Source organism: Sciurus vulgaris (genome assembly GCF_902686455.1).
Source record: "Sciurus vulgaris genome assembly, chromosome: 1".
In the NCBI taxonomy this organism is placed as follows: domain Eukaryota; kingdom Metazoa; phylum Chordata; class Mammalia; order Rodentia; family Sciuridae; genus Sciurus; species Sciurus vulgaris.
The window spans coordinates 17,296,292-17,323,897 of NC_136461.1; the positions used below are offsets into that span (position 1 = coordinate 17,296,292).

At 47.8% G+C, this 27,606-nt stretch overlaps 1 protein-coding gene across 4 annotated transcripts in view; it reads left to right on the forward strand.

Annotated features, from left to right (window-relative positions):
- The window catches only part of NCMAP (non-compact myelin associated protein), a 32,997-nt gene extending 15,987 nt beyond the window's left edge, over positions 1-17,010 (forward strand). The window contains exons 2-5 of one of the 4 annotated variants that reach the window (XM_079143560.1): positions 4,992-5,190; positions 9,210-9,295; positions 12,814-12,898; positions 14,721-17,010. In XM_079143560.1, the coding sequence (XP_078999686.1) occupies positions 9,217-9,295; positions 12,814-12,898; positions 14,721-14,862 (306 nt within the window). In that variant the 5' untranslated portion in view covers positions 4,992-5,190; positions 9,210-9,216 and the 3' untranslated portion in view covers positions 14,863-17,010. Of the gene's footprint in view, positions 1-4,991; positions 5,191-5,831; positions 5,995-9,209; positions 9,296-12,813; positions 12,899-14,720 lie in introns of those variants that run through there. The other 3 variants (XM_079143563.1, XM_079143561.1, XM_079143562.1) reach the window with 3 other exon arrangements.
- Positions 17,011-27,606: the final 10,596 nt, after the last annotated feature.

Consider the following 27,606-nt stretch of genomic DNA (forward strand, 5'->3'; position numbering starts at 1 on the left):
TACTTCTTGGCTTCAAAATGTCAACAGGTAGAAAGGACAATGAGCAGAGTCCTTCCCCAGCAGGGCCACTTGCCCCCAGAGTGTCCAACGATACTGCTTACCTCCTGGGGCCTTGGCAGCCTCTGACAGGTTGGAAGTGCGAGAGCCGAGTTGGAAACTCAGCTCCTCCATTCACTCGCTGCTTTGGGCAAATCACTTAACCTCTCTGAATCTCTGAGTCTCATCAGCAAAATGGAGACACAGAGCCCTCCCTTGTGTTGATTAAACGAGAGACGTAAGTAAGAACCCGGTTCCTGGCACGTCGTGTCTGCCTAAATGTTAGCTCCCTCCCTTTCTAGTGAGAAAACTTCAGGGTGAAATTACTTTCCTCTAACAGCTACACTGAGCGGCATCAACCTTCAACTGTCCCTTCCCTCCTCCCCCGGGGAGGGTGGGACACCTGGCGAGGCTCGGGGGAGCTCAGAGGTAGTCTGAGAACGCTTGAGTACTGGGCCCTTGGCTTAGGCCTAAAGACTGAGGGGCGAATGGAAACCCCAGGTCACATTCCAGTTCGGTCCGTCTCGACCAGGACGCCCACGGTCCCTTCCTCTCACCGACTCCTGGCACAGTCTGTGCTGACCTCTTGGCACTAGGCAAAATGTGCCTTGTGACCACTTTCATGTGGGACCTCTGTTACTCTTGAGCATGAGCTCTTGGTATTTGCAGGTCTTGGGTTAGAAACTCCTTGAGCCCCTTTCCTTACAATGTGAGCCACACAATCAGAGACAGGAAGGATATTCAAGCCATCATCTAAAACAGAGCAAGTCAATAAGACTTCTCAGATGAGGTGGGCCCGGAACCGACACTTCCAGAGACACTTCCTCCCGTAATTCTTCACTAGAATATGAATCGTCACATCTCCGTGATCAGTGCAGGGCCAGCGTGGGGAGGAAGCCGTCCAATAAGGACTGACGGGAGGAAAGATTCTGGAAGGAAGCAGCTCCATTGCTCATCCTTTCTGACTGAGCTCTACAGTCCTCATGGTGCTGGGCTGTGGTAAGCACTGGCTGATTGAAGGACAGGGCAGGAGGACGGGTGGAAGGATGGATGCATGCCCCGAGACAGTGGTGGTACATCAGAGGTTGGGAGGAGGAAGGCACAGATGGGTATAGGAAGCATGGATGTGCTCCCAAATTTCTGAGAACCAACCACATGGAACATTATTCTGCATACAGTTGTGTCTGACTTAAGTTCAAGGGCATTCAGCAGAATTCAGACCTCAACTTTGGGCGTTCTGACACACAATGGGATGGAACCCCAAACAGACAGGACAGATAGGGTACAGATGAGATGGCCTGAGACCCCGCAGCAATGGAGAAGGCAGGGAATGGGCTGTGGAGGATTTGAGCAACCTGGGTACTGTGCGCCCAGCAGGATGTTTGGAGACTCTTTCTGAGGGGTTCCATGGCACTGCTGCGGCCTAGCCAAACCTCCCACCCCTGCCCCCGGAAGTTCTCTGGTTGCTCTGGTGTCTGCTGCCCTCCAGGAAGGATTCCTGCCTTCCAGCTGGATCCACTCCTGCTGACTCCCTCTCTGACACCCCCGAGTCCATACACCGAAGGATAACCTCTGGGAAACAGTAGTCCTTGAGTTAAGCTATGAATGTCAGCTCTGTGCACCCGAACCACAGGCCCTCCAAGATTGCCTCCAACTGGGCCGTTTTGCAGACAGGAAACCCAAGATCCAGGAAGGAGGAGGCCTTTCCAGGGTCACATGGCAGGTGAGTGGCCAAGTCAATCCTGGCCACCAGATTTTCATCCCAAGTGATAAACCTGTGGCTTGCTGTCCTGCCATCAGTAGCTCCTGAGCCCTACTGCTCCCATTGGGACTTCCTGCCTCCCTGGTGGGGGTCACTATTTGCTCTGGCTCTGCCCTCAGTGGAAGAGAGGAAGGTCAGAGCTTCCAGAAGTCCTGGTGAAGCCCACCTCAGATGCTCTCCTGGGACACCACGCACACGATCTGGCTCCCTCACATCCCTGTCTATACCCGCTTAGGTGCGTGACCCGATGGAGAACAGGGAGCTCCAAGGAGGAGCAGGGAGCTCTCAGACTGGAGTCAGAAAAGAAGGGAAGAAGCACGGCAACGGACACTGACCCAAGAGCCACCACCCACAGGCACCGTGCTGGCCAGTCAGGCAGCTCGTTGATTCTCACGTTAGCCCAGTTTACAGAGGAAAACACTGAGGCCTGGAGAAGCGGCCCATGGAACTGGTCAGTGGTAAGGCCAAGATTAGAATCCAGGTCTGCCTGACCCCAAAGCCCTCACTGGGTCACAAGCTCCTCCACAATGTGCTCTGTCACCACACTGCCACCTGGGAACCGCCACCACACTGTTCTCAAGAGCCTCCCAGGAGGAACCGGAATCTCTCTCCTGAGGGACCAAATCAACAAGGTCAAGGCTAACGAGGGCCAATGCAAAGTCCTGCACTGAATTTCCCAAAGTCATTTCCACAAGTGTAGAATGAAGTCCTGGTCACGGGACAAGAGCTCATCATAATATTGTCACCACTCATAATGCTGCTCTGTTGCCTTGGAGTTTATGAAGCTCACTTGACTGGCAGACCTTGGGGCTTTGTTTGCCCACAAACAAGCTAAGTCTGGAAAGGGTTGTGGAGTGGTCAACGGGCGCAGGAGAGTGGTGCTCTGCGGCTGCTCATGGGCCATTTGCATTAACCCAGTGTGACAGCAGTGGATGAGGCTCCCAGCTGGGATGCTGAATATGTTACATGTTTCATCTCATTTATTTCCCCAAACCCTATGGAGTTGTGACAACGGTAATTCCTATTTTACAGATCAGAAAATCAACAGATGAAAAAAGGTTGACCTACAACATGCAGCTAGGAAGTGGTAGAATTCACACTCAGGTCTCTGGAGTCTCAAGAGAAATGTCATTCTGAACACATCAGGCCCCCTGCCGACGTCATGTGTGCAGTTTAGTGTACCATATTTAAGGGAGATGTTGACACAGGAATGATGGACACTGTTATCTAAGGATGGTTTGAGGAGCTGGGAATATTTAAGCCAGAGAAGAAAATCATCAGAAAACACACAGTTACTGTTTTGCAGAAGACAGAAAGTCCCTCTATTTAGCAAGTTTGGGTTCAACAGGACATTTACCAACCTACAACCGACGCTATCGCCACCTACAGGTGGGAGGTAGAATTGCTGTGCTGAAATCAACAGTCCTAATTTACACCCAGGCGAGTTTGAATTCCACCTTCCATGCAGAGAAGTGCTCTCAAGACTGACAGGTTGCCACGTAGAAGAGATGGCAAAAGAGAACTAGGGGGCTGGAGTCATGGCTCAGTGGTAGAGCGCTTGCCTGCCATGTAGGAGGCCCTAGGTTTGATACTCAGCACTGCATATAAATAAATAAAATAAAAGATCCATTGACAACTAAAAATACACTTTAAAAAAGACAGAGAGAATTAGGGTCAATAAGTGAAAATCACAAGGTGCCCAAGTGTTTCATATTTACATTGGTTACCAGTTTCAAAATCGCTGACTTTTGTGAAAGCTGGTACAGAAATTCTATCAGTTCTGCTGGATTCGATACATGCTTTTTGTTTTGTAAAAATTATAAACTTAAGTACAACCAGAGAAATGAAAAGTTGTACTCCATTTGCGTACGATGAATCAAAATGCATTCTGCTTTCTTGTACAACGAAATAGAACAGGAAAAAAATGATAAACTTCAGAAAAATAAAACGTCAGTTTTGAATTTTTAAAAATTACGAGGGGGCTGGGACTATTGCTCAGTTGGTAGAGTGCTTGCCTGGCATGCACGAGGCCCTGGGTTCAATCCCCAGCACCACCAAAAAAAAAAAAAAAAAAAAAAAAAAAATTACGGGTGCCAACATGAAGGTTGGTTTTCTGACGAAGCATTCAGTAGCTCTGGGGGCTGCTCAGGGCACAGCGAGGTCCTTGTCTCTGGAGAAGATCAAGGCATGGCGCCTGGCAACTCTTAGGTAACGGGCAGAAGTCAACCCCAATGTTTGGGTAGGTTCAGGGCCTTCATGGGTGACCTACGCTTGCATTGCTGTTGGCACTTCGTGGGAGCGTCTGCTGGGGTTGGCAACGTCCTTGTTGTTACATCAGGCAGGAACTTGTAAGGCAAGCCAAAGGGAAAGGGGTACCCTAGCGGAGCCAGCTTGGAGAGGGGGTCAGACTGCATTTATTTCCCAGATGGTTCTCACACTTGAGGAACGAGTCAACAAGTAAACGTTCATGACCCTCCATCGCTTCCCAAACTGACCTCCCACGCAGGGCCATTTGTCACCAGCCCCCGGGAACAACAGTTCCTTGCAGATTCTGTAAATGTGATTAAGGCTCAGCTGAAGGCAGAGACCAGAGTGTGGCCAAGCACCGGGTCCAGTCGGGTCATAGTCAAGGTCCAGGGCCTGGGACAAGGGCCACGCCTCTCTGCTGAACTCTAACCTGAGTGGGTTTTCTCAACACCCCACGTTGATTCGGGGCATCTATACCTCGTGCGTTCCCAGAGCGGGAACCCAATGAGGGTTTATGGAGAAGAGGCTGTGATCAGACCCCTACCTAAACCCTACCATGGCTTTCATATTAGGCTTGTGAACTTAGGGGTTTCTTCTCTGCTCTGAGCCTCAGTTTCCCCATCTGTAGAGGGATGCAATGATCGCCCCCTCCTTACTGAATAGGTCTGAGGATTAAATGAGATCTAGCATGTAAAGTGTAGTGCCTGTCGCACAAAACATCATTATCATTAAATTAGCCTCTGTCAGTGAAAACTGGCCTCACCCTCCCTGGAACCTCCCTGTTTTCTGCGACCATGGACCCTGATCTCAGCCACACTTGATTCTAAAATTCCTCGGCTGGACCTCACTTGGTCAGCAACGGTCGCCGAGGTCCCACACATGAAAACACCCACATCCTTGGCCATAGATGTTCACCACCCCCCTCCCACCTTCTCTGATGTGGCAGGAACAGAGATGTAATTGAAAGCCTTCGGTCCTGAGATGAGGCAAGATCTGCTCTGGGATTATTCACTGTTCTCCCAGAAAGAGGAGGAACTGGGCCCATCGGAGAGAGAGTCTGCACCTGGAACTCAGCACCCAGGAGGTCGCCCCTGAAGGACCTGTGGAGGAGCCTGTGTCCTGTGTCCGTAGGTGCTGCATTACGGGTCAGTGTGTGTGCCTGTGTATGCCCATGGATTTTTGCAGTGATTATTCATGGACCCCATTGGGTGCAAATCAGGAGCAGGGTGATGGTGGTGGGTGGACTTTGCAAACTGCAACGTCAGGTTCACACCCCAGCTCTACAGCTTCCTGACTATGTGGAAAGTAAGCTTTATAGTCCCAGGTCTTGGGGTCCTCAGCTGAAACAAGGGGAAAGTTCGGGAGTTGTGGAGCACACCTGCAATTTCAGCCACTCCAGACACTGAGGCAGAAGGATCTCAAGTCCATGGACAACTTAGCAAGACCCTGTCTCAAAAAAATTAAAAGGACTGGGGGTGTAGCTCAGTGGTAGGTGCCCTGGGCTCCATCCCCAGCTCTGCACAACCAGTGCATGGGTAAGAAACACCTGGCACAAGGTCTTGGCCTGTGGCAGGTGCTCAGATGGTGGCTTCTGTCACTTGTGCAGGTCACACGTTGGTTTTCGCGAGGAGTTTCTGCAGGTGCAGTTTGGGTTATCCAGTGATTGTACCACATCTCTCTCTCAGAGTGACCCTTGATCAGTGGCCACCTATTTGCATTTCTATTTTTTGTCTGTTTGTTTGTGGTACTGGGGATTGAACCCAGGGCTTTGTGCTTACGAGGCAAGCACTCTACCAACAGAGCTATATCCCCAGCCCTGCATTTCTGTTTTTAAAAGGAATTGTAAGAAAGCATCACTGGTGAGTCTTCTCGGCTTGATGCTGCTGAGGATAGAAGCACAAGGTTTAGCGACTGCACCTAACACCCTTTGCATGCTGGGATGGACGACTGTACGTGAGAGCCAGCATTTCTCTTTGCGAGTAGAGGTGGGGGGACTTCCACTCCACATTCTCGTGTGTGTCCATGCTTATTTTTATGGACAGAACTTTTCCTTGATTGGAGCTCCAGATCCCCCTCTTAATTCGCTCAGCAACTATTTACTACTGCCCACTGCGATGCTTAGAGCTGCCCTTTAGGAAGCACTTCGAGGCCTTTCCACGCCTTTCCCCGAGCCTCAGCTCCCTCGGAGAAAGGCCCCTCCCTTTACAGAGAGCGAACTCAGCTGGGAGGGACTCGGTGACTGGCTCCAGTCCTTCCCCTGGCAACGGGGAGAAGACCCAGACCCTTAGTCTCTCCCTTCAAGTCCCCGGCCATGAACTTGCCAGACAGAGTGACTGCAACAGGAGGTGGCGTTTCTGGCAGAGCAGCTCTGCCGTGGGAGGGAGGGGACAGGACGGCCAATTCTCTCCGTGGGAGTCCTCCGAGGGCGGCTGGCCCAGGGCTTGGCCGGCTGGGCCCGGTTAAGGCAGTGGGAGCCCAGAAGGCCAGGCGGAAGACGGTGGTGGGCGAGGGGCCCAGGCAGAGCCCCTCAGGGTCTCCTGGTGGGAGTCTGAGGATTAGGTCCTTGGGAAGGAGAACCGACAGGCAGACCCTGGACTTAGGGTGAAGGCAGAACCCTTCCTGCGGATCAACGGGGCCAGGCGGCCGCCGGCCACTGTGAAGCTGTGAGGACCCCAGTGCAGGCCACAGTCGCCAGAGTCCCCGGGCTGGGAGCAAATGTCCTGACCCAGTGGACATGTGCAGGGGAAGGCTGACCGTGTCCATCAGAGCTGGGAGGCTGGGGAGCTGCAGCCGGAGGCGGGGATTCTCAGGGAGGACCACTGTGAGGAGTGCGGGGGACCCACAGTGACCCTCCCAGACCCAGCAGCACCAGCCATGGCGGGAGATGGTGCGGCCACCGTCCCGGCCCTTCAGCAACAGCGGTGTCAGGAGCCGAGAAGCTGGAAATGGGCTGGGAAGTCAGGGAACGGCTTTCTCTGCCGGATGTAGGTGCACCTACAGGGGAAGACTGAGCCCCGGGATGATGGCAGCAAACCCAACAGACTCTCTTCCCCACCCTCCCCCGAGGGTGAGCTTCCCAAGGCAAGGAGGTGACTTCACTAGGGTCTTCCCAGCACCTAGCGTGGCGCCAGGTGGCCCAGCGGGCGCTTGCCAGCCATCTAATAAAGGCGCAGAGCCCCGCTGTACAGAACGTTTGAGGGTAGAGCCGTCTGCCTCGAACGTTTTAAAGCTTTGATGGGGATATCCCTGATGGTCAAGGTCACAGTTTCTTGAGGAAGGGAGAAAATGGGATTGAGACAAAAGCGACTTCAACTTCATCTCAATTTTTAATAAAGAACTGAAGAAAATGTGACTGTAGATATGTTAAATCTGAGTGGCAAGTAAGTGGGATGCTTTTATATTCATCTTTGTAATTTAGAAAGTACTTCGGCTCCGCATGGAGGCACAGAGCTGTAATCCCAAACAGGAGGAGTCCAAGTTTGACCCCAACCTGTCTCAAAATAAAAATTTTAAAAGGAGATGGGGATGTGGCTCAGTGGTAGAATGCCCTTGGATCCAATCCCCAATATCCCCCCAAAATCTCACTTTAAAAAAGAAAATATGTACATATTTTAATACACAGAATATATTTTAATATACAAAATATCTTTTCTCTAGAAGATGGTGTGGCTGCATTGAGTCTTCTGGCTTCTTAGAATTATAAATAGCCCAAGATAATTCTCTCTCTCTCTTTCTTTTCTTGGTACTGAGGATTGAACCCGGAGACGCTTTACTACTGAACCACATCCCCAGCCCTTTTTATGTCTTATTTTGAGACAGGGTCTCACTTAGTTGCTGAGGCCGGCCTCTAACTTGCCATCCTCCTGACTTGGCCTTCAGAGTCACTGGGATTACTGATGTCTGCCACCACATCTAACTTATTCTTCATGGGTCACCAAGCTGTCCACAGCTGTAGTAAAAGAACCACTCTGAAATAGTATAGCAAAATGGATGTGTAGCTGGGCACAGTGATGCACAGGTGCAGTTTCAGCTACTCAGGAGGCTAAAGAAGGAGGGTGTTGAGCCCAGGAGTTCAAGGTCAGCTTGGAAGACATAGCAGGACCCTGTCTAAAAAAAAAAAAAAAAGACCCCCCCCCAGTTTGTTTCCCCTTTTTTCTTAACCCCTACAGTTCAGAGCAATGATCTGTAATTATCACCGTGGGCATTCATGGCGAAGAATCTCAACTGTTTCTTCTGGTGGCATGACATCAAATTAACTCCACACTCCTGACTTGCCCCTCAAGAGTGACATTATAGGATTGTGATGTTTATTAATATTTTTGAGACAGGACCTCTCTGTTGTCCAGGCTGGGCTCAAACTCCTGGACTCAAATGATCCTGCCACCTCAGCCTCCTGAGTAGTGTGGTTACGTGTACACACCACCACCACCAGTTTAGTATTGTGAATTTTGATTTGTTGTGGTATCAGGGAAAAGAAAAAAAAAAAAAAATATATATATATATATATATATGTACACACACTCACACACGTTGTTCACTCAGAGAGTATGTTTACATCTAAGTTCTGTCTCTTCCTTGCTGTGTGACTTAGGCAAAATCATTCAACCACTCTGAGCCTCTCCTTGCTCCACAGCACAATACAGAGGACAGCCACTTCTCAGTGACAGAGAGGATAAGTGACTGTGCCAAGGTGCTGGAGACAGAGACACTCCCTGGTACCAAACACGAAAACAAAACCCTTCTAAATGCAGAATCTCCATTCCAGGCCTTATTGCCAGGTGAAGAAAGGCCCGCTGAATGGGAGGTCACCTGGGTTAAACTGCACTGGGTAAACCTGGGCTCCGTGTAACCCTGAGGGCTTCGTGTCATCACTTACCTCACATGGCTTCTAGAAGATCATTTTAAGTATTTTGAAATACAGGAGGAGTCGAATGAACACTATTGAATGAATTTAAACTTCTTTGAAGAATGAAGCTCTTTAGAAACCTTGTGTATCGTTTTCAACACCCCCTACTGGGAGGGGGTAGCTAGTAATGGGCCATGGGTTTACTGGCTGTCAAAAAAGAAACTGCAAGCTAGAATATTCTACGGTCATCCAGATAAAGACCAAAAGGAATAGTATGGCTTATTCTGGTTTTAAGCAAAATTTCTGTGTTCTCATCAGGATCAAGATGACCACAGCCACCGCTTTGGGGGATACCACCTTCTTCTTGAACATGACCACCAGGGGCGAAGACTTCCTGTACAAGAGTAAGGCCACCTGGCATGAAGGCTGGGGAAGGTGGGCCAGGTCAGCTCCTGGTGCAGAGGTCAAGAGCGCAGACAGTCTGGGTCTCAGTCCCTGTTCAACCACTGGCCAACCGCATGACCCGGGGCACATAACCTCTGTCCTGGGCCTCAGTTTCCTCATCAATAAGATAGGGATGTTAATGAAGCTGCCTCATGCAAATGTTGTAAGAACTCAAAGACATAATCCCTGGAAGAGTTTAGAATAGCCTCTGGTGCTGGGCGCGGTGGTGCGTACCTATAATCCCAGCGACTTGGGAGCTTGAGGCAGGAGGATCCCAAGATCAGAGCCAGCCTCAGCAACTTGGTGAGGCCCGAGGCAATTTAGCAAGACCCTGTCTCAAAGTAAAAAATAAAGAAGGGGGCTGCGGATAGAGCTCAGTTGGTAGAGTGCTTGCCTCACAGGTACAAGGCCCTGGGTTCAATCCCCAGCACCAAGAAATAAATAAATAATAAAATAAATTTAAAAGGGCTGAGGATGAGGCTCAGTGGTTAAGTAACTCTGAGTTCAATCCCAGCACAAAAAAAAAAAAAAAAGAATAGCCTCTGGCCCATACTAAGTTCCTAACAAGTATCATTATTATTACTATAGATTTATTTTACTGTTATTTTTATTAGGGAGTCTTAAGGTCTAGAAGGCAATGGAAATTTGAATCTCTCTTTGAGGATGTCTCTTTAAAATGTAGCTACTTTCACATTATTTTTCCATATTTTTATTGATACATTAATAGTTGTACCTAATGATGGATTCTTTGTTACCTTTTTTTAACATACACACATGATATCAACATAACTTGGCCAATATCATTCCCCAGTATTACTTTCATACTATTTTGCAAGCCGAAAACATCCCATCGACTCCTAAAGGAGTAAATTAATGGAGGAGGGAAGAGCCAGTCCTGGGGAGATCTTGCCAGGAACGAGGGGGACCTAGAATGAAAAATGTGAGGACAGATCTTTCAGAAAACCAGCTGATTGCACAAGGAGAAGTGGGGCTTCTTCCGGTCCCTCAGCTGGCTGTGTGTTTAACGGTTCACACCTCCACCTGAGCACAGGCTTCCACACCCAAGGAGAGTGTCCCCAGTGGCTGCTCCAGGCTGTGATACAACCCAGACAGGTGCCTGGATGGATGGCGGGACGCATCTCTTCCTTGGAGACCCAGAAGGGGTCGCTCTTGGGGTGGGGTCCCCCAGGTCATCCTGCTGCCGGCTGGGTAGGCAGCCTTTCAGAGATCTCCCTATAGTTCCTAGCAGACACTGGGTCAGATGGGAAGGCTCCCGTTTTTCCTAAACAAACAGGCCGCGGTCCTCCAAGGCTTTTGGGGCAGGGGGTGCAAGTCCACCCTTGATGTGAATCTGCCCTGGATTCACCGTCTCTTCTCCAAACTCTGCCGTAGACCAGGTCTATTTGTTTCAGCCCCAGCACAGTTTCAAACTTTTCCCATAAAACAGACAGGCAAAATACCTCTCCTTGTTTCAGTAATACAAAAGTAACGTGATTTTTGTAGATAATTCTGAAAGTATAAATACAGGCTAAAAGGGAGGAGGAAAAAGACCTCATTGCCCCAAGAACCACGGGTCATCTCCCCATGTCTGCATTCACCAATGTGACCCTGTATGTGCATATTAAATCTCTATTAATATCTTTAAATAACTTATTAATCCTATATCTGGAAAATCTATCCTAAGGAAATATTCTCAAATATGGAAAAATAGGTGCATGGTAAAAATGCAAGCATGGTCCCTATTCTGTTTTCTAATATTATAATCCTCTTTCCATGTAATTACATATTTTCTTCATGACTTTTGATGGCTACACAGCACTCCATTGTCCGGGAACACCATAATCTTCACCAATTCCCAATATTCTCAAATGTTGAGAATACTTACGTTCTTTTCATTTTTCACTATTAAAAACAAGTTCAGTATCTGGGACTCTAATTTCAATACCAGCTCCTGGTCCCTAATTTTAGACTCAAAATCAACATCCATGTCAGGACTGATAACGAAAATATCAAGAACCATAAACATGTCCATACTTCAATCTATGTGATTCTAGGGAATTCATTTTTTTAAAAATATTTTTAGCTGTAGATGGACACAATATCTTTATTTAATTTATTTTTTTATGTGGCTCTGAGAATCGAACCCAATGCCTCACACATGCTAGGCAAGCGCTCTACCCCTGAGCCACAACCCCAGCCCTGGGGAATTAACTTGAAGGAAATAATCCTGAATATTGAAAAGTTGTATGAGGATGTTTAGTCCCACATTTCTCATATTCTAAATAACTTAACAAGGTATAATAATTTAACCCATGAAATGTCAAATAATAAATGTTGATTATGAAGACTGGTACATGGGAATACTGTGATGATATAAATGTAGAAATTAGATATATACACACATAAGATATATACACACATACACATTTTATACACACTATGTCACAACCATTAGATTATGTGCATAGAAACATAATGTTGAATAAAAGAAACCAGATGCAAAAGGTACTCTTCCATTTAAACGGTACCCTTTCCAAGGACAGGAAGTTCAAAGCCAGGTAGCACCCACCTGTGGTGGTAGAAGAGACTAGGAGGAGTTTCGCTGGGCTGCCTGGAGGGGGCGCCAGGCCTGCCGGGATCCCGGTGCGGGCCTGTCTCCTGATAGGGAGGTTGTTTACACAGGTGTGTGTACTCAGCTTATGATTTGGGTTCTTTTGTGAATACACATCATGCCTTTTTAAAAGGTTAACTAAAATAAAAACAAAGCAAAAATCACGTACAAATATTCATAAAAAGGTTAACTAAAATAAAAACAAAGCAAAAATCACGTACAAATATTCATAGGAAGAAAGACCAGAAGGGAAATTAGGAGGAGCAGGGAGGCCACCCACCCCAGGGCAACATGGCTCTTTCCTCCCTGAAGAGTCTCATCTTAAAGACTTTAATTAAAGTTTTCAACCTCTGCTGGATAATTCTCTGTGTGGGGAGCTGCCTTGTGCCTCAGTTACATTATTCCTGACCCCCACCCAGGATACTAGCTGCAATTCCTTTGTCTGTCCCCTGTCCCCAAGTTGTGACAGCCGAAAACGTTGCCAGACATTGCCAGTTGACCTTTGGTGGTAGGGTTGCCAGATAAACTCCAGAATTCCCATTTAAATTAGATTTTTGGACAAACAATAAGCAAACATTTAGTATAAGAAAGTGTCAAATTTTTTGCATGGCAAAGACATCCTAAAATATTATTCTTTGTTTACTTTAAATTCAAATAAAACTAGGTGTCCTGGGGAAGGAGGAGAGATGGTGATGTCCTGGATCCCTCCCGGTCAATCCCAGGACAGAGCCACGTGGAGAGTGGTCCCGCACCTCCTCCCAGCAGGGCTGGAAGTTCCTGTCCTGCTTCCTGTGGCGCGGAGGGCACCCCCCACATTGCACATCTAACTGAATCCACAGTCGCCATCTTGGCTCCTCTCCCCTCCAGGTTCTGGAGCCATTGTGGCGGCCATTGTGGTGGTCGTCATCATCATCTTCACCGTGGTTCTGATCCTGCTCAAGATGTACAACAGGTACGGGAGGCCCTGGGCTCTGGGCTCTGGGCCCTGGGCTCTGTCTGTTCCCTTCAGTGTAGAAACCGGTGCTGGGCCTGAGTCACAAGTTCAAGGTGGCTCAGCCCTAAGTGGCCAAGGTGGGATTCAAACCCAGTCCTTCTGGCATCAAAAAAAAACACTCCCCTTGTTACATGTCATAATAACTGTTAGCTTTTTGTCACTGTGGCCAAAATACCTGACAAGAACAACTTTAGAAGAGGAAAAGTTTATTTTAAGTTCATAATTTCAGAAGTTCAGTCCATGGTCAGCTGGCTCCATGGCTCTGGGCCCCAGGTGAGGCAGAGCATCATGGCAGAAGGGCATGGTGGAAAAAAGCTACTCGCCTCCTGGAAGCTGAAAAGCGGAGCAAGGGGCAAGGGCTGCAGGGAAGATGAGCCCCTCAGGACACACCTCTAGTGACCCGCATCGGCCAGCCGCACCCCACTGCCTACAGGTACCACACCCTCCATTCAAACTAGGATCCACTGATTAGGTTCAGCTCTCACAATCCAGTCATTGCACCCCTGGATAGTCCTGCATTAACACAGGAACTTTTGGGGAACACCTCATATCCAAACCATAACAACAACGGTAACATTAAGTGTTATTCTTAAAAATACTTATGGTGTTACCATTTGGGTCGATCCCAAACCAAGAAGTGGCATCAGATCACACCGATGCCCCGTTCTTCTCCTTCATTGCTGGAGCTGTGGGCCTCTCTCCCAGGTGGTCATCTGGTTGGGCACCCCAGTTCCTGTTCACACTGCTGCCTGGGCTGGGATTTGAGACTTGGGCACATCTTCATTCTGTCAAAACCTGTGTCTCGATTCCATGATCTTTAAAATGGAAGCGTCTCAGAGTGTGATGATTGAGTCAGGAGCATACGGGACAGCGCCCTTGTTCTTTATAGGCACCCAAAGGAGTAAAGTCATGGGATCCGTCTGCCTGTGGCTCACGGTTGGCTCATGATGTTTAAGAACTCTGAGCACATGCAAAGAGAGAGACAGAAAGACAGATGAGAGAGAAAACCAAATGTGACAACTTTTCAACAGTTGGTAAATTGGTGAAATATTTTGGGGTGCTAACTGTAATGTTTGTTCCACTTCTGGAGGATGTAAACTTTTTAAAAACAATCCTGTCAAAAAAAGAAAAATGTTGGTGTTAGAATTCATAGTTGTTAGTTATTGACTTTTATGGCATGAACTGAAGACAGGATATATCTTTTAAGTACATTCTCAGTGATGTAAAAAGCTTTGAAGTTAGGCCCAGTGACACTCGCCTGTACCAGCAACTCTGGAGGCTGAGGCAGGAGGATTGCAAGTTGGATGGAGGCTAGCCTCAGCAAACTAGTGAGACCCTAAGCAGCTTAGTAAGACTCTATCTCAAAATTAAAAATTAAAAAAGGACAGCTCAGTAGTAAAGCACCCCAGATTCAATTCCCCATAACAAAAAGAAAAAAGAAAAAGCTTTTAAATATTTCTAGCAATAGACTTAGCAAGCATTTGAGGCTGCAGAGTTTAAATAACACTAAACCTCTGAACAAAAGTCATGTAACATTCTCATCTTGTCCTGAATATAGTCGCTCCTCTGACACTTCGTTCATTCATTAATAGGAACAAATAAAACTAAATAAGCTGAACAAAAAATTGAAGGGTGAGACCAGCTGATGTCTAAGGTCCTTCCAGCTGTCAAATTCTGCGGTCAGCAGTTGCACCGTGTGATGTGGTGTCGTGATGATCTGCGCTGACCCTTTCCTCGGAACCCTACTCCCATTCCCTGCTACTTGTGCCTCTCGTTACAGGAAAATGAGGATAAGGCGGGAGCTGGAGCCCAAGAGCCCCAAGCCGGCGACACCTTCTGCCCTGGACCCAAACAGCAGCAGCAGCCAGCAGCCTGCCACGGTGACCTTCGGCCCTGCTGATGTCCACGTGGAGACCCGGTGACCCCTGCCCTGGCGCTGTCTCTGCCGCTGTCCAAGGAGCTCCCTCCAGAGTGGAGGCCTGGAGGCGGGCTTCTCTGGCCGCTCTTCCGGTCCGTGGGCAGAGGCATCTTCCATGCCATCCTGCAGCTTCAGGAGGTCCTTAACCTCGTTCTGGCCTGGCCCACCCCACCCGTGTCCTCATCCCTGCTGCCACTCTACGAAAAGCTGTGCAACTTTTTTTTTTTTTTTTTTTTTTTTTTTTGTCATCTGATGAGGTGGAGCTAGGCTGAGAACCCACTGACGTGGGTTTGGCTCTCTGCCCACAAATGCTCTAACTAGACAGACGGGCAGACAGACAGACAGACAGACAGACATGTGTCCTGACTCTGCTGGTCAGGAGGCGTGGGTCCAGGAGTGTTTCTGAGAGTGTCACAGAGGGGTCTGCCCCTGGGGTCATCTCAGATGAGGTGCCATACCCACAGCTTTGCAGAGCAAAACATTCAATTTCATCATCAGGCACAGGGGAACTAACTTGGACTAACTAACCAAAAAACAACTTGTTAATTTATAACCTGTTCCAGGACTGGGTGACCGCTAGCTAGCTCGTGACAATTGGTCCACACATTCCCCCGCTTTAAGGTTAAAAAGAAAATGGAATTCTTCTCAAAAGTTTTCTGCTCTGTTATTAAAGTGTCAGTAGAAGGAGTAGGGTGACCTTGAGGAATAGCAAAAATAAAAGTTGTCACATTGTCCCTGGATGTCACATCATGGTCCCTCCTCCCCGCTGTAGGTGGACTGGCCTGTCTCAGTCTCATTTCTCTCTACTCTAAACAGTCAGTCCTGTTAACCCCTTACCTCCAGGGATCAGTATTTGGAGATGGATTAGATTCCAACTCAGTCACTTCTGTCCTTCTTGGTCACCTTGCAGATACTCAAGACATATTCAAACACCACATTCACCAGCCATTTCTCTGCAGAGAGCTGATCCCTCATCCTGAGCTGGGAGAACAATCTGCTTATCAGGGACAGCACTTTAGGATTAAGAAGACTTATCTTCCAAGCCTCACTTTCTGGTGTGTGACCTTGGAGAAGCGACCATCTCTCTATGTTCAGCTTCCGAACCACCAAGTAGAAATGGAAACAACTGCCTCACGGGTTATCGCAAGTCTTTACAGCTTGAATAGAGTGCCCAGCCCCCAGTAGACCATTAGTAACTGGGAACCAGCATAATTACAATGGTATGTGGTAGTTACATACTTACATACATTTGATTACATTTTAAAGATTCTGAAATCAGAACACGTCTTACAATGGATTGATCCCCCGTTTCTTTTTTATTCTTTCTGTCCCTTTGACTCAATTGTGCATCTTAAACAAGGTAATAAATACTGTGTCATAGAAAGTGACCTAGTCTGACATTTACCCACAAGATCAAGAAGTCTCTCCTCTTGGGGTCAGAAATCCCTTTTGAAATCAAGGGGCAATGGGGTAAGAGGACTGGCCCAGGTCACACAGGTCATTTATTCCACTATAAAAACACTCCTTCAAATAGCTCTGGAGAAGTATAGGCAGATTCTTCCTCCACCACCATCTTTTCTTCCTTCCGTGTCTCAACCTCTGTTAGTATCAGGTACTCTGTACTCTGCTTTCACATAAATTAGCCCATATAAGATTTAGTTTTCCCCAAAACCCTGGAAGGCATTATTTTGTCCATTTGCACATGAAAATTTCCAACTCAAAAATAATCAGTATTTGTCCACAGTCACACAGCTGGAGTTACAACGACTGGACTCCAAACCAGGTCCCTTTCTGTGTTTCACCTGCCATCCTGGCCCAAAGAAGCACAGATCCCTTTGTGAGCTGAAAGGAGGACAGGCTTGTCTGTGACTGCGTGGGGACCAGGGGTCTGTCTTCCAAGCTGAAAGCAGGGGAAAGCCATTTGGTAGCAGGCTCTGGGCCTCCATGATCGAAGCCCTTTCTCAACCCATCCAAGCTCTCCGGCTTCCTGCTTCACTCACCCTGCTACTGAGGCACCAGGGACAAGGGGAGGAAGGTCACCTAGCCAGGGCAAAGCCATTTCTTGGAGATCTCAAGCCCCAAACAGATATGCTCCCTTAAATTTTTTTGCTTTAAAAAGGATGGTCTGGAATGTTTTAGCCCAGAGACTCTGCTCTTCGCAGCGGAGTCATCCTCTGCTCTCTGTCCTGTTTTGCTGTTATTGCAACCCGGGGGGATGGACCTGGGACCTTGCACAAGCCAGGCAAGTGCTCCCCCACTGAGCTCCACCTGCAGCCTGAGTTTGGCTAAATGGAGACTTGGACATGCAGGAAAGAAGGGGGACAGAGGGGTGAAGGGGATGCAGATAAAAGGATTTTAGTGTCTTGTTTTTAACTAACGAAGATAACTCAGGAAGCACCCTCTAAGGGCCCCCACGTGCAGGCTGCGGTGCCAGCACGCACAGGAAGCCTGGGTCCCTGCTCTCCAGGCTACAGCGGCTGGTCCTGTCACCGGGGACACGGTTCTGGATTTTATTTCTGACAAGGTGCCTTGCTTGACTGAGTAGATGTCCCCTCCTTTGTCCACTGAGTCCATAAAAGATATTAAATGCTTAAAGTAGAAAGTTTAAAAATAAAAAAAGGTTTAACTCAAACATGTGTTGAGTTATTTCCAATCAAGTTTAGAGCTAACAAATGTCTTGTCTAAACACCGCCTTTCCCTGACAGTGTAAGTGGGGTTCTTAGGGAATACCTGAGCCCTTTCACACATGTCTGTAGACTGAAGGGAACGGCAGGCCCCCCCACAGCAGACCTTTCCGTGAATTAGAAAACATGTTGCTGTGCTCAGATATGACAAGTGGAATCGCATCTCACAGCCTGCTGTTAGAAACCAGGCACTGAGATGCCAAGGTTTGGGGACCCCAGAGATGATAGGAGACATTAGGAAAAAACCCTCAAATCACCAATAATGATATTTACCATAAAAATACCAGCCTACTGTGCCCAGCATACAAGGGGCCTTTTACACCAACAGTCCCTCTGCCCCTTTATCAGACCACCCATGGGATCCGCCGTTATCCCCATTTTGTGAACGAGGAAACAGGCTTAGGGCAGTAACTTGTCCTTCAAGGACGCAGTGGGCCCTTGTCATGCTTTTGGTGACCACTGCCACGCTGGCAAATCCTCTGAGCATCCAGGACACCTTCTGCCATAAAGGCTGAAAAGGCCAAACCCTCATTTTCCCAGAGTCCCTGGCAGCTGGAAAGAAGGTCTAGACTTAGGCTCTGCCCATCAGACTCCTGTCGCGAATGTTGAGTCTAAAAGCTGGTCGCATAGAGGGACAGGAACTGTGCAGAATCTGCCCGGTGGCAGGTGTGTGGCACTATTTCAGGCGGCAGCGTATCAGAACGTCCAGTGGCTGCACTGCATCATTATCAAGGGTTTAGACCCCGTGTCCATGGAGCCGGCCGTGTGGGTTGTGCCCAGCGAGAGCCGTGGTGTGGGCAGGTGTGTGGTAGAGCCTTAGTGTGAGCTTAGGCATCGTACCCCGGGCTCCGAGCCCAGTTCCACCCTTCCTAGGCTTCCAATCACCTGGTCCTGAGACAGCAGCTAATAAGCCTACGGCTGTGGCAGACTCATTCATGTGACCCACCTGGGAAGGGACTGGTCTCCAATCTCTTGCTTTCTCATAAGCCAGGTCAAGTCATCAAAGGAGCCCCCAAAAGCAGGGCACCCTGGCGCATGTCTGTAATCCCAGCAACTCAGGAAACTGAGGCAGGAGGATCAAAGTTCAAGCAACTTAGTGAGACTCTGTCTCAAAATTAAAAAAAAAAAAAAAAATAGGAAGGGCTGGGGCTGTAGCTTAGTAGTTGTTATGGTTTGGATGTGAGGTGTCCCCCAAAAGCTCGTGTGAGAGACAACGCAAGAGGTAGAGAGTAGAAACGATCGGGTTATGAGGGCCTTAACCTGAGGGATTAACTGAGTGGTAACTGACGGTGGGTAGGGAGTGACTGGAGGAGGTGGCACTGGGGGCGTGGCGTGGGGTATGTATCTTGTATCTGATAAGTGGTGTGTCTCTCTGCTCCTGATCATCATGTGAGCTGCTTCCCTCTGCCACACCCTTCCACCATGACGTTCTGCCTCGCCTCAGACCCCAGGAATGGAGCCTGCCAAATGTGGACTGAAGTCTCTGAAACCGTGAGCCCCTAGATAAACTTTTCCTCATCTACAATTGTTCTGGTCTTTTAGTCACAGCAGTGAAAAAGCTAACTAAAACAGCGGTCGAGCGCCCCTGGGTTCCGCCCCCAGTACCAAGAAAAGAAAAGAAAAGAAAAAGATTCCACAGAGGTGCATAGAGAAAACAGAGTTACCTTCACCAGGTGCAGTGGCGCCTGCCTGTAATCTCAGCGGCTCGGGAGGCTGAGGCTGGAGGATCATGAGTTCAAAGCCAGCCTCAGCAAAAGCGAGGCGCTAAGCAACTCAGTGAGACCCACTGTGGCTCAGTGGTTGGGTGACCCTGAGTTCAATCCCCGGTAAACCTCCCCCAGCAAAAATAAATAGAGTTGCCTTCAATTACAGGTATCCCAGAGACACTGTGACTGTTAATAAAAGGGCATTTAAAAAGAGGCTGAAAGAATGGGTTGGATTTTTTGGCAAGTAGAATTTTTTTTTAATTGAAGTACAACACAAACGCACGCACAGGTCACACACTTGTGCAGCTTGAAAAGATTTTGCAGCTTAAAATTTTTTCATGAACTGGGCACATCCATGGAACCAGCAAGAATATTTTAAAAAGGAAGAAAGAAGGAAGACCCCCCCACGAGCACACCCCAGAAGCCTTCTCTCCTCGCCCTCCCGACCACCACCACGCTGCCTGCCACCCGCACAGCTCGATTCCCTCGGTAAACCGCACAGCGCACGCTCTTGTGCTCCGGCTGCTTTCTCACCACATCCTGTTTGTGAAACCTGTTTCTGTTGTCACTGTTGGAGGGCACACCTTCCCACGGGGTGGCATTTCTTCACACGAATACAACCGCAGCCAGCCCTTCTACTGTCAGGGACAGTCGCGTCTCCAGTTGGGGTGAGCAAGAAGTGCCGCTGCCAACAGCTCGGTGGTTTGGTTCTCATCGTGAACACACACACACACACACACACACACACACACACACACGTGCACGCACGCACACACATGTGCACACGCATGCATATACACGCATGCACACGTGTGCGTGCACACACACTCGTGCATGCGTGCCCAACTCGGGTAGAGGAATCTGGGTCGTGGGGTGAGGGTACAGTGGGCCTCATCAATAGTGCCAAGGAGCCTCACCAGCTCACGTTCCCACGACGAGTACACATGCAGAACGTCCCTCCGTCCTCCCCGGCACTAGAATTCTGTCAGAATCTTTAACTTTAGTCTTTCTGAAGTGGGCGATGACCCCCCTTGTGGCTTTGTGTTCCCTGGTAAGTAATTGAATTGATGGCTTTTCCACATGTTTACTGGTCATTTGGATGTCATCTTTTATGCTTTGGTTGGTTTTGGATTTTTTTTTTTTTTTAATTTTTGGCAGTGCTGGGGATTGAACTAACGTCGTCTTTTGTGAAGTTACTTTTCAGTCTTTGATTCCAGTTTTTAAAATACTGTTGTCTTCCCTTTTCATTGGCGATTTGGAAGAGTTTTATATATAAAGTCTGTAAAGGAAGTTCTTTGTCATCCTGTGGCCTACCTTTTGAAAAGCAGTAGCTTATGTTATAATCCATACACCACAGAGTTCACCTTTTAAAGTACACAATTCTGCTGGGTGTGGTGGCACACACAGGTAATCCCAGTGGCCTGGGAGGCTGAGGCAGGAGGATGACAGGTTCAAGGTCAGCATTAGCAACTTAGCCCTAAAGTAACTTAGTGAGACCCTGTCTCTAAATAAAATATTAAAAAGGGCTGGGGATGTGGCTCCATGGTTAAGCACCCCTGCGTTCAATCCCTGGTACTGAATAAATAAAAAAATAAAGTGCACAATTCAGTGGTGCTTATTATATGTAATCAAAGAATTGTAAAAACATTAACAGAATCAAATTCATCATCCACGAAAGGAACCCCATGTCCATTACCAGTCACTTCCCATTGACCCCTCTCCCCAGCCTCCAACAACCACTATTCCACTTTCCCCTGTACTGATCTACCTATTTTGGACATACTATATAAAAGGAATCATACAAAATGTCACATTTTGTAACTGATTCTTGTGTTTTGCATATTTTCAAGGTTCATCAATGAATCAATGCTTCGCTCCTTTACAGGACTGAATAATGTTCCATCATATGGACACGCCACATTTTTTTATCCATTCACCGGGTGGAGGATATTTGGGTGGTTTCCCTTTGGGGGCTATTAGGAATTCTGGTGTTGTGAACATCCACACACACGTTTTGGGTAGACATTTATTTTGAAGTCACTTGGGCATGCTGCATCATAATTCTATGTCAAAGGGAGGCAGGAGAAGGGTCAAATGGACAGGCAGGGAACTCTGGCTCCTTCAAGGTCAGGTTTCTGTTCAGCAGGGCTGAGAAGCTACAGACACAAGCTGGGCCTCATCAAGGTCAGGCTGACTTCTGTGGAAACAGAAAAAACTCAGAGGAAGACATCCACTGTCTGACACCTGAACTCCCATCCAAGAAAGGGGGCCTGGTAACCTGAGTGGACCAAGAGCTCATGAAGAGCTGGTGGACTCTGAGCGACTTTCCAGGGCTGGGGAGGGGTGGGGGTCTTCTTCAACTCTGTAGATTCCTATAAACCCCTAGACAAGAGCCACTCTGGTATCCCTTCCTGGGGACCCCTCCTCTCTGGGAGCTACGACTATTACTGTAGTAAATCCTGTTACTCTGCTTCCACCCTCGTGTCCATGAATTTCATTCTTTGAGTTCTCGAGACAAAGAGCCCAACTCCACGCTCCAAGCTACAGAACCTTTTAAGGAAACTCAGTGAAGTGACAAACCGTTTCTGAAGCAGCTTCATCATCAAACATCTCCGCTGGTAATGTCTGAGGGTCCCGATTTCTCTACATTCTTACTCTGCTGTTATCATCCATCTTTTTTATCACAGTCCTTGGATGGATATGAGGTGACATCTCCTCTTCCCCCCCCCCCCCACCTTTTTTTTGAGGCAGAGCCTCACTATGTGACCCAGGCTGGTCTTGAACTTGTGGGCTCAGGAGACCCTCCTGCCTCAGCCTCCCTAGCCGCTGGGACTGCAGGTGTGCACCACCACACCTAGCTTCACTGTGGTTTTGATTTGCCTTCCCTGATGATTAATAAGGATATAAGTCTGCATTAGTTCCTACTGATGAATAAGGGAAATGCAAGTCACTCATTTTATGTGCACATTGGGCATTTTAATATCAATTATGCAAGTAGATATCCAATTGAACTAGCACTGTATGTTGAAAAGACTGTTTTTCCCCATTGAATTATCTTGGTACCCTTGTCAAAAACAACTGATGACCATAAATATAAGGGTATATTTCTGGTCTCTGAATTCTAGTAAGTTTCAAATTCAGGAAGCTTGAGTCCTCTGACTTTGTTCTGTCCTCTGTCTTTGTTTCTCTTTTTAAAGATTATTTAGGCTATTGGGGGTTCCTATGTCTCTATATGAATTTTAGTATCATCCTGTCAATTCTGCAAAAGATCAACTGGGATCCTGATAGGAATTGGGTTGCATCTGTGGATCAGCATGGGTAGTATTTACATCTTTTTTTTTTTTTTTTTTTTTTTGCAAAGCTGGGGATTGCACCCAGGACCTTATGCTTGCAAGGAAAGCACTTTACCAACTGAGCTACCTCCCCAGTCCAGTATTTCCATCTTAATATTAAATCTCCTGATCCATGACCATGGATGTCTTTCCATTTTTTTTGCTCTTTGTTTTTGAAAACAAAATGTGAAGTTTTCAGTGAACAGGTTTTGGACCTTTTTTGTATTCCTAAGTATTTTGTTCTTTGGGATGTTATTGTAAGTGGAATTGTTTTCAAAATTTCCTTTTAAGAGTATTCATTGCTAGTTACATAGAAATGAAACTGGTATTACATGTTAATTTTGTATCCTACAGTTTTTGGTTTTGTTTTTTGCTATTGTTGTTGTTTGTTTGTTTTTTAACCAGATATTGAACACGGGGGAGCTTAACCACTGAGCCACATCCCCAGCCCTTTTAATTTTTTATTTTGAGACTCAGTCTCACTAAGGACCTCACCAAGTTGCTGAAGCTGGCTTTGAACTTGGCCAGTCATGGAAATTAAACCTAGGGAGCTCTACCACTGTGCTACATATTCAGCCCTTTTTAAATTTTAAAACTTTCTTGAGACAGGGTCTTGCTAAGTTGCTGAGGCTGGCCTGGAACTCAAGATCCTCCTGCCTCAGCCTCCCCCGCACTGGGATCACAGGTGAGCACCACCATGCCCTTTCCCAAGTTTTCTTCCAAATGTCGTATTGTTTCCTTTCTTCTCTCTGGATCTACGATCCACATGAAATCCATCTTGGTATGTGTGTGAGGCAGGGTTAGGATTCCTTGTCTTCCCCATTTGACCCAGTGCCACTTGGTGAACAGAGTACCCTTTCTCTGCTGTACTGCAATGTCACCTCATCATAAATCGAGTGACCGCATTATGTGTGGTTTAGAAAGAAAACACATTGACTGGAATTACGGCAAAGATAGAGGAAAGAAGAGCTAGAGTAAATCATCAGAGTCGGGAAGAACGTTCTGTCAGCGAGGGACTCCTGGCTTCTCTCGTTCCAGGTGCACACAGGCGTTGCATCACACAAAGTGTCCTCTGACCCACCAGAACATCTCACCTGGAAGGAAGACAGATGAACAGCTACAAGACAGACAGATCCTTCTGGGATAGGAGGAAGTTCAAGGTTTTGGATGAACCTCTTGCTAAGGCGTCTAGCGCAGCCTGGAGGGTCGCAGGTAGGGAGGGAATAGCAGGGAATGCTCCCCAGAACTAACAAGTAAACCCAGAGTAAATGATGAGCAGGAGTGAGTCGAAGAAAGAGTGGCAAGAGAGCCAAGCAGGACAGAGAAGCTTCTGTTTGGCACAAGTCCAAAGGAGATCACGGGAGATAGGCTGGGAAGAGACTCCAGTATGGAAGATCTTCAAAGCTGACTATTTTAAAAGCAGTAGGGAGCCATGGAAAGTGCTTGAGCGAGGGAAGTGACAAGATCGGATCTGTGCTTTCAGGAGGCGAATCCTGCCACACCCTGTGCAGATTGGATTAGTGTGGGAGAGGCTGGAGGCAGGGGAACAAGTGAGAGTCTGTTGCAAGAAGTCACAGGCACCTCTGTGGATCTGTTAGTTTTTGAATGCCTGCTGGAAATAGCCGTCTAATTGTTACATCTTGTTCTTTTTCTTTTTTTAAGTCGCTCTTTGTGGGTGTACAGTAACCCAACAAAAATGTCCAGAAATCGTCTTGGGCCCACTGTAGGGGAGCACACAGCAGGGCCATTGTCTCAGCTCTGTGGCCCTTTGTCCCAGGGACACCCATTCCCTGCACAAAAAATTTCCTGGCAGAGAAGCGAACTTGTGTGGTTCAGCACATCCCGCTGACCTGGTTTCGATAGTGTCTGCATCTGTGAGGAGCAGGTAGCAGCGAGGCTGGCCTTCGGGTCGCTGGTGCCTTGAGCCCTCTGTGCATGGTCAGGAGGGTCTAATTCAATCTCTGGGATGAACGTTACCTGGGTCCCTGATGCTGTCATGGAATGCCACCCGCCTCCATGGGGCTCAGAGAAATAGAACAATTAATTCGTTTTCTTTCCAGCTTCCTATTCTTGCCCTGGGAGGTTCATGGTAGTGAAAGGAATTTTTTTTAAAAAGATTAACGATGAGTGTTTACAACTTTGAATTGAAGGGTCCTTGAGTGGGGCGGTTTGCTCTGCATAATAAAGAACGAAGTGTCCCTCCCTGTGCTTTGCTGGAGCGCCACCTGCTCCCTGGTCCCCTGGCGGAGATGCTCTTTCCAGGATCTTCAGTTCATGGTGCACTAGACCCTTGGACGTGCGGAGCCTCTCTTGTTTTGTTATTTTCCACCAAACCCTTAATTCTCGCTCCTGCTCTTTTCTACCGTAGATATGTCCCTCTAACTTTTTTTTATAGTCATGTTTTCTAAATGGGCTATTTTTAAAGTTTTTGTATTAGAGCCTTATAGTTTTGGGGTATTTTAAAACTATTTTTTTAGTCGTCAACAGATCTTTGATTTAATTTGTTTATATGTGGTGCTGAGGATCGAACCCGGGGCCTCACACATGCCAGGCAAGCGCTGTACCACTGAGCCCCAGCCCCAGCCCGAGTCTTAGAGTCATACGTAATATTTGGGTTCATTTTGACAAAATCACACAAGCATGGAATTTGATTGGCTCCATTTCTATCCCTGGCACCCCCACTCCCATCCCCTCCTCCCACCGTTCCTCCCTCTATCGATCCTCCCTCCTCTCGTGCATTTATTTATTTATTTATTATTTATGGTACCAGGGATTGAACCCAAGGGTGCTTAACCACTGAGCGACACCCCAGCCCTTTTTTATTTTTTATTTTGAGACAGGGTCTGGCTGTGTTTCTTAGGGCCTCGCTAAGATGCTAAGGTTGGCCTTGGACTTATGACCCTCCTGCCTCAGCCTCCCAACCCTCAGGGGTTACAGGCCTGCGCCACCCTGTCTGGCCACTTACTGATTTTTGATCAGTGCTGTACATGTGCATAAAGGTGGGGTTCCCTGTGATATATTCACACATGTGCACGGTGTGATTTTGTTACCTTCATTCATCTTCCTCCCTTTCCAGTCCCTCCATCTCCTTTTTCTACTCCACTGACCTTCCCCGTAACCTCATGTTATCTGACCCCACAATCTTTTCCCCTTCCTTTATTGTAGCTTCTTCCTATGAGAAAAAACATTTAGCCCTTGACTTTCCGAGTCTGGCTTACTCCACTTAGCATGATGTTCTCCAGTTCCATCCACTTGCTGGCAAATGCCATAGTTTCATTCTTCTCCTGGCCGAGTAAGACTCCACGGTGTGTATGTGCCACGTCTCCTTGATCCGTTCATCTGCTGAGGGGCAGCTGGGCTGGTTCCATAATTTGGCTACTCTGAATTGTGCTGCTGTAAAGTGACTGCATCATTACAGTGTTAGGGCAGCTGGCGCAAATATCCAGAGACACACCCCTGAGTTCCAGCAAAGCTTATTGACAGGCCCAGCAGCCTGCAGAAGCTTCTTACCTGCATAGCCGTATATAGTGGAGTAGTTAAAAAATAACCCGCCTGGCCCTGTGATTGTTACTTGGCGTCTTTGCTATGGTTTTGGTAGTTAGGGACTCTTTGGGAGCGGGCCTAACAGGAAGGTCATGCCTGGGTGGGCAGGTGCTGATTTTCCAGATGGAGTCACTTTGGCCTAAGGACCTAACATACAGCACACTGTTTGGCGTTCTTTCCCCCCTGTAATTCATTAAACATGACAGTTAAAACCAGCCAGCAAAACTCGCTCTTGACCAGAAAAGCCCCTGGGGCACTGTCTACCTCTGCGCTTCCCGGGACAGAGAAACCGTTCAGAAGTGAGGTCTCTGTGTGCTGGGCCCACTCTCCTTCCCGTCTCTCTGGAGCCCTCTCCAAGCCACCCTTGCCCCTGCATCCAATCCTGCATCCTGGGCACAGCCTTCTGCTCGCTCCCTCTGGGAACACCTTCTTGGTTCTCCCCCACCTCACGACCTCCCTGACTTCTAAATATCAGAGCGTCTCAGAGTTTGGCCTCAGACTTCTTGACTATCTACACTCATCCCCTTGGGATTAATACCATCTAATTTGATTTAAATACCATCCTACACCTCCCAAATGGGCATCAGACCTCTCCTCTAAATCCTAGGCCTCAGGGCTGAGGTGCAGCTCAGGGGCAGAGTGCTTGCCTAGCATGCGTGAGGCCCTGGGATCCATCTCCAGCAACAAATTCCAGGCCTAGATGCCAAGCACACTCCTACCCCAGGACCTTTGCACCCACAGTTCTTTTTGCCTGCAATTCTCTCCCCTTACATATCCATTGTCTTTCTCCTCCTTAAAGCAACTTCAAAGCTCACATAAAGGACTTCCCATAAATTTTACATAAGTGTGAAATTCAATGATAAATATTCTGATTCTCACCTTCCTTACCGAACATCATTTTGAAGAACTAAGCATATTGCTGGACGCAAATCCAGTCCACTTTTTTCTGCCCACTGCCTGGTATTCCATCGTATGCCACATTTTTCTTACCCATCCCCTAAGTGGTGGACACAGAGTTGGCCTCCAGCTCTAATTACATACGCAACATGAGGTAGACTTTCTTGAACCTGGTGAGAGTAGTTTTAGTGTTGGGATGGTTTCTGTACTTAGGGGTAGAGTTGCCGGGTCCTGCCATAAGCTTAGTCAGGCACGCTTCACAGCAAAAGGCCTGGCATTAAAAAAACCACTCACCCTTTATGCTGGTCTCAGCGACTTGTGGAAAGTCCTGCTTCCACCACATCCTCATCAGTAATTTGAATTACCCTGACTTCCTAACTGGGGGCCCCATATGGATATTAAATATTATCTTTGTCATGTCGATTTTCATTTCCTGACTGCCAGGTACGAGCTGATAGTTTGGGGTCTGAGTTTGTATGGCTTGGGGGAGAGGGAACATTGGCCGTCATTGGGGATGAATAAAATGCACCAGGTCAGGTTCACCTTCACCCCCAGGTCTCTCCTTGCTTCTTCCCAGATTCAGTGA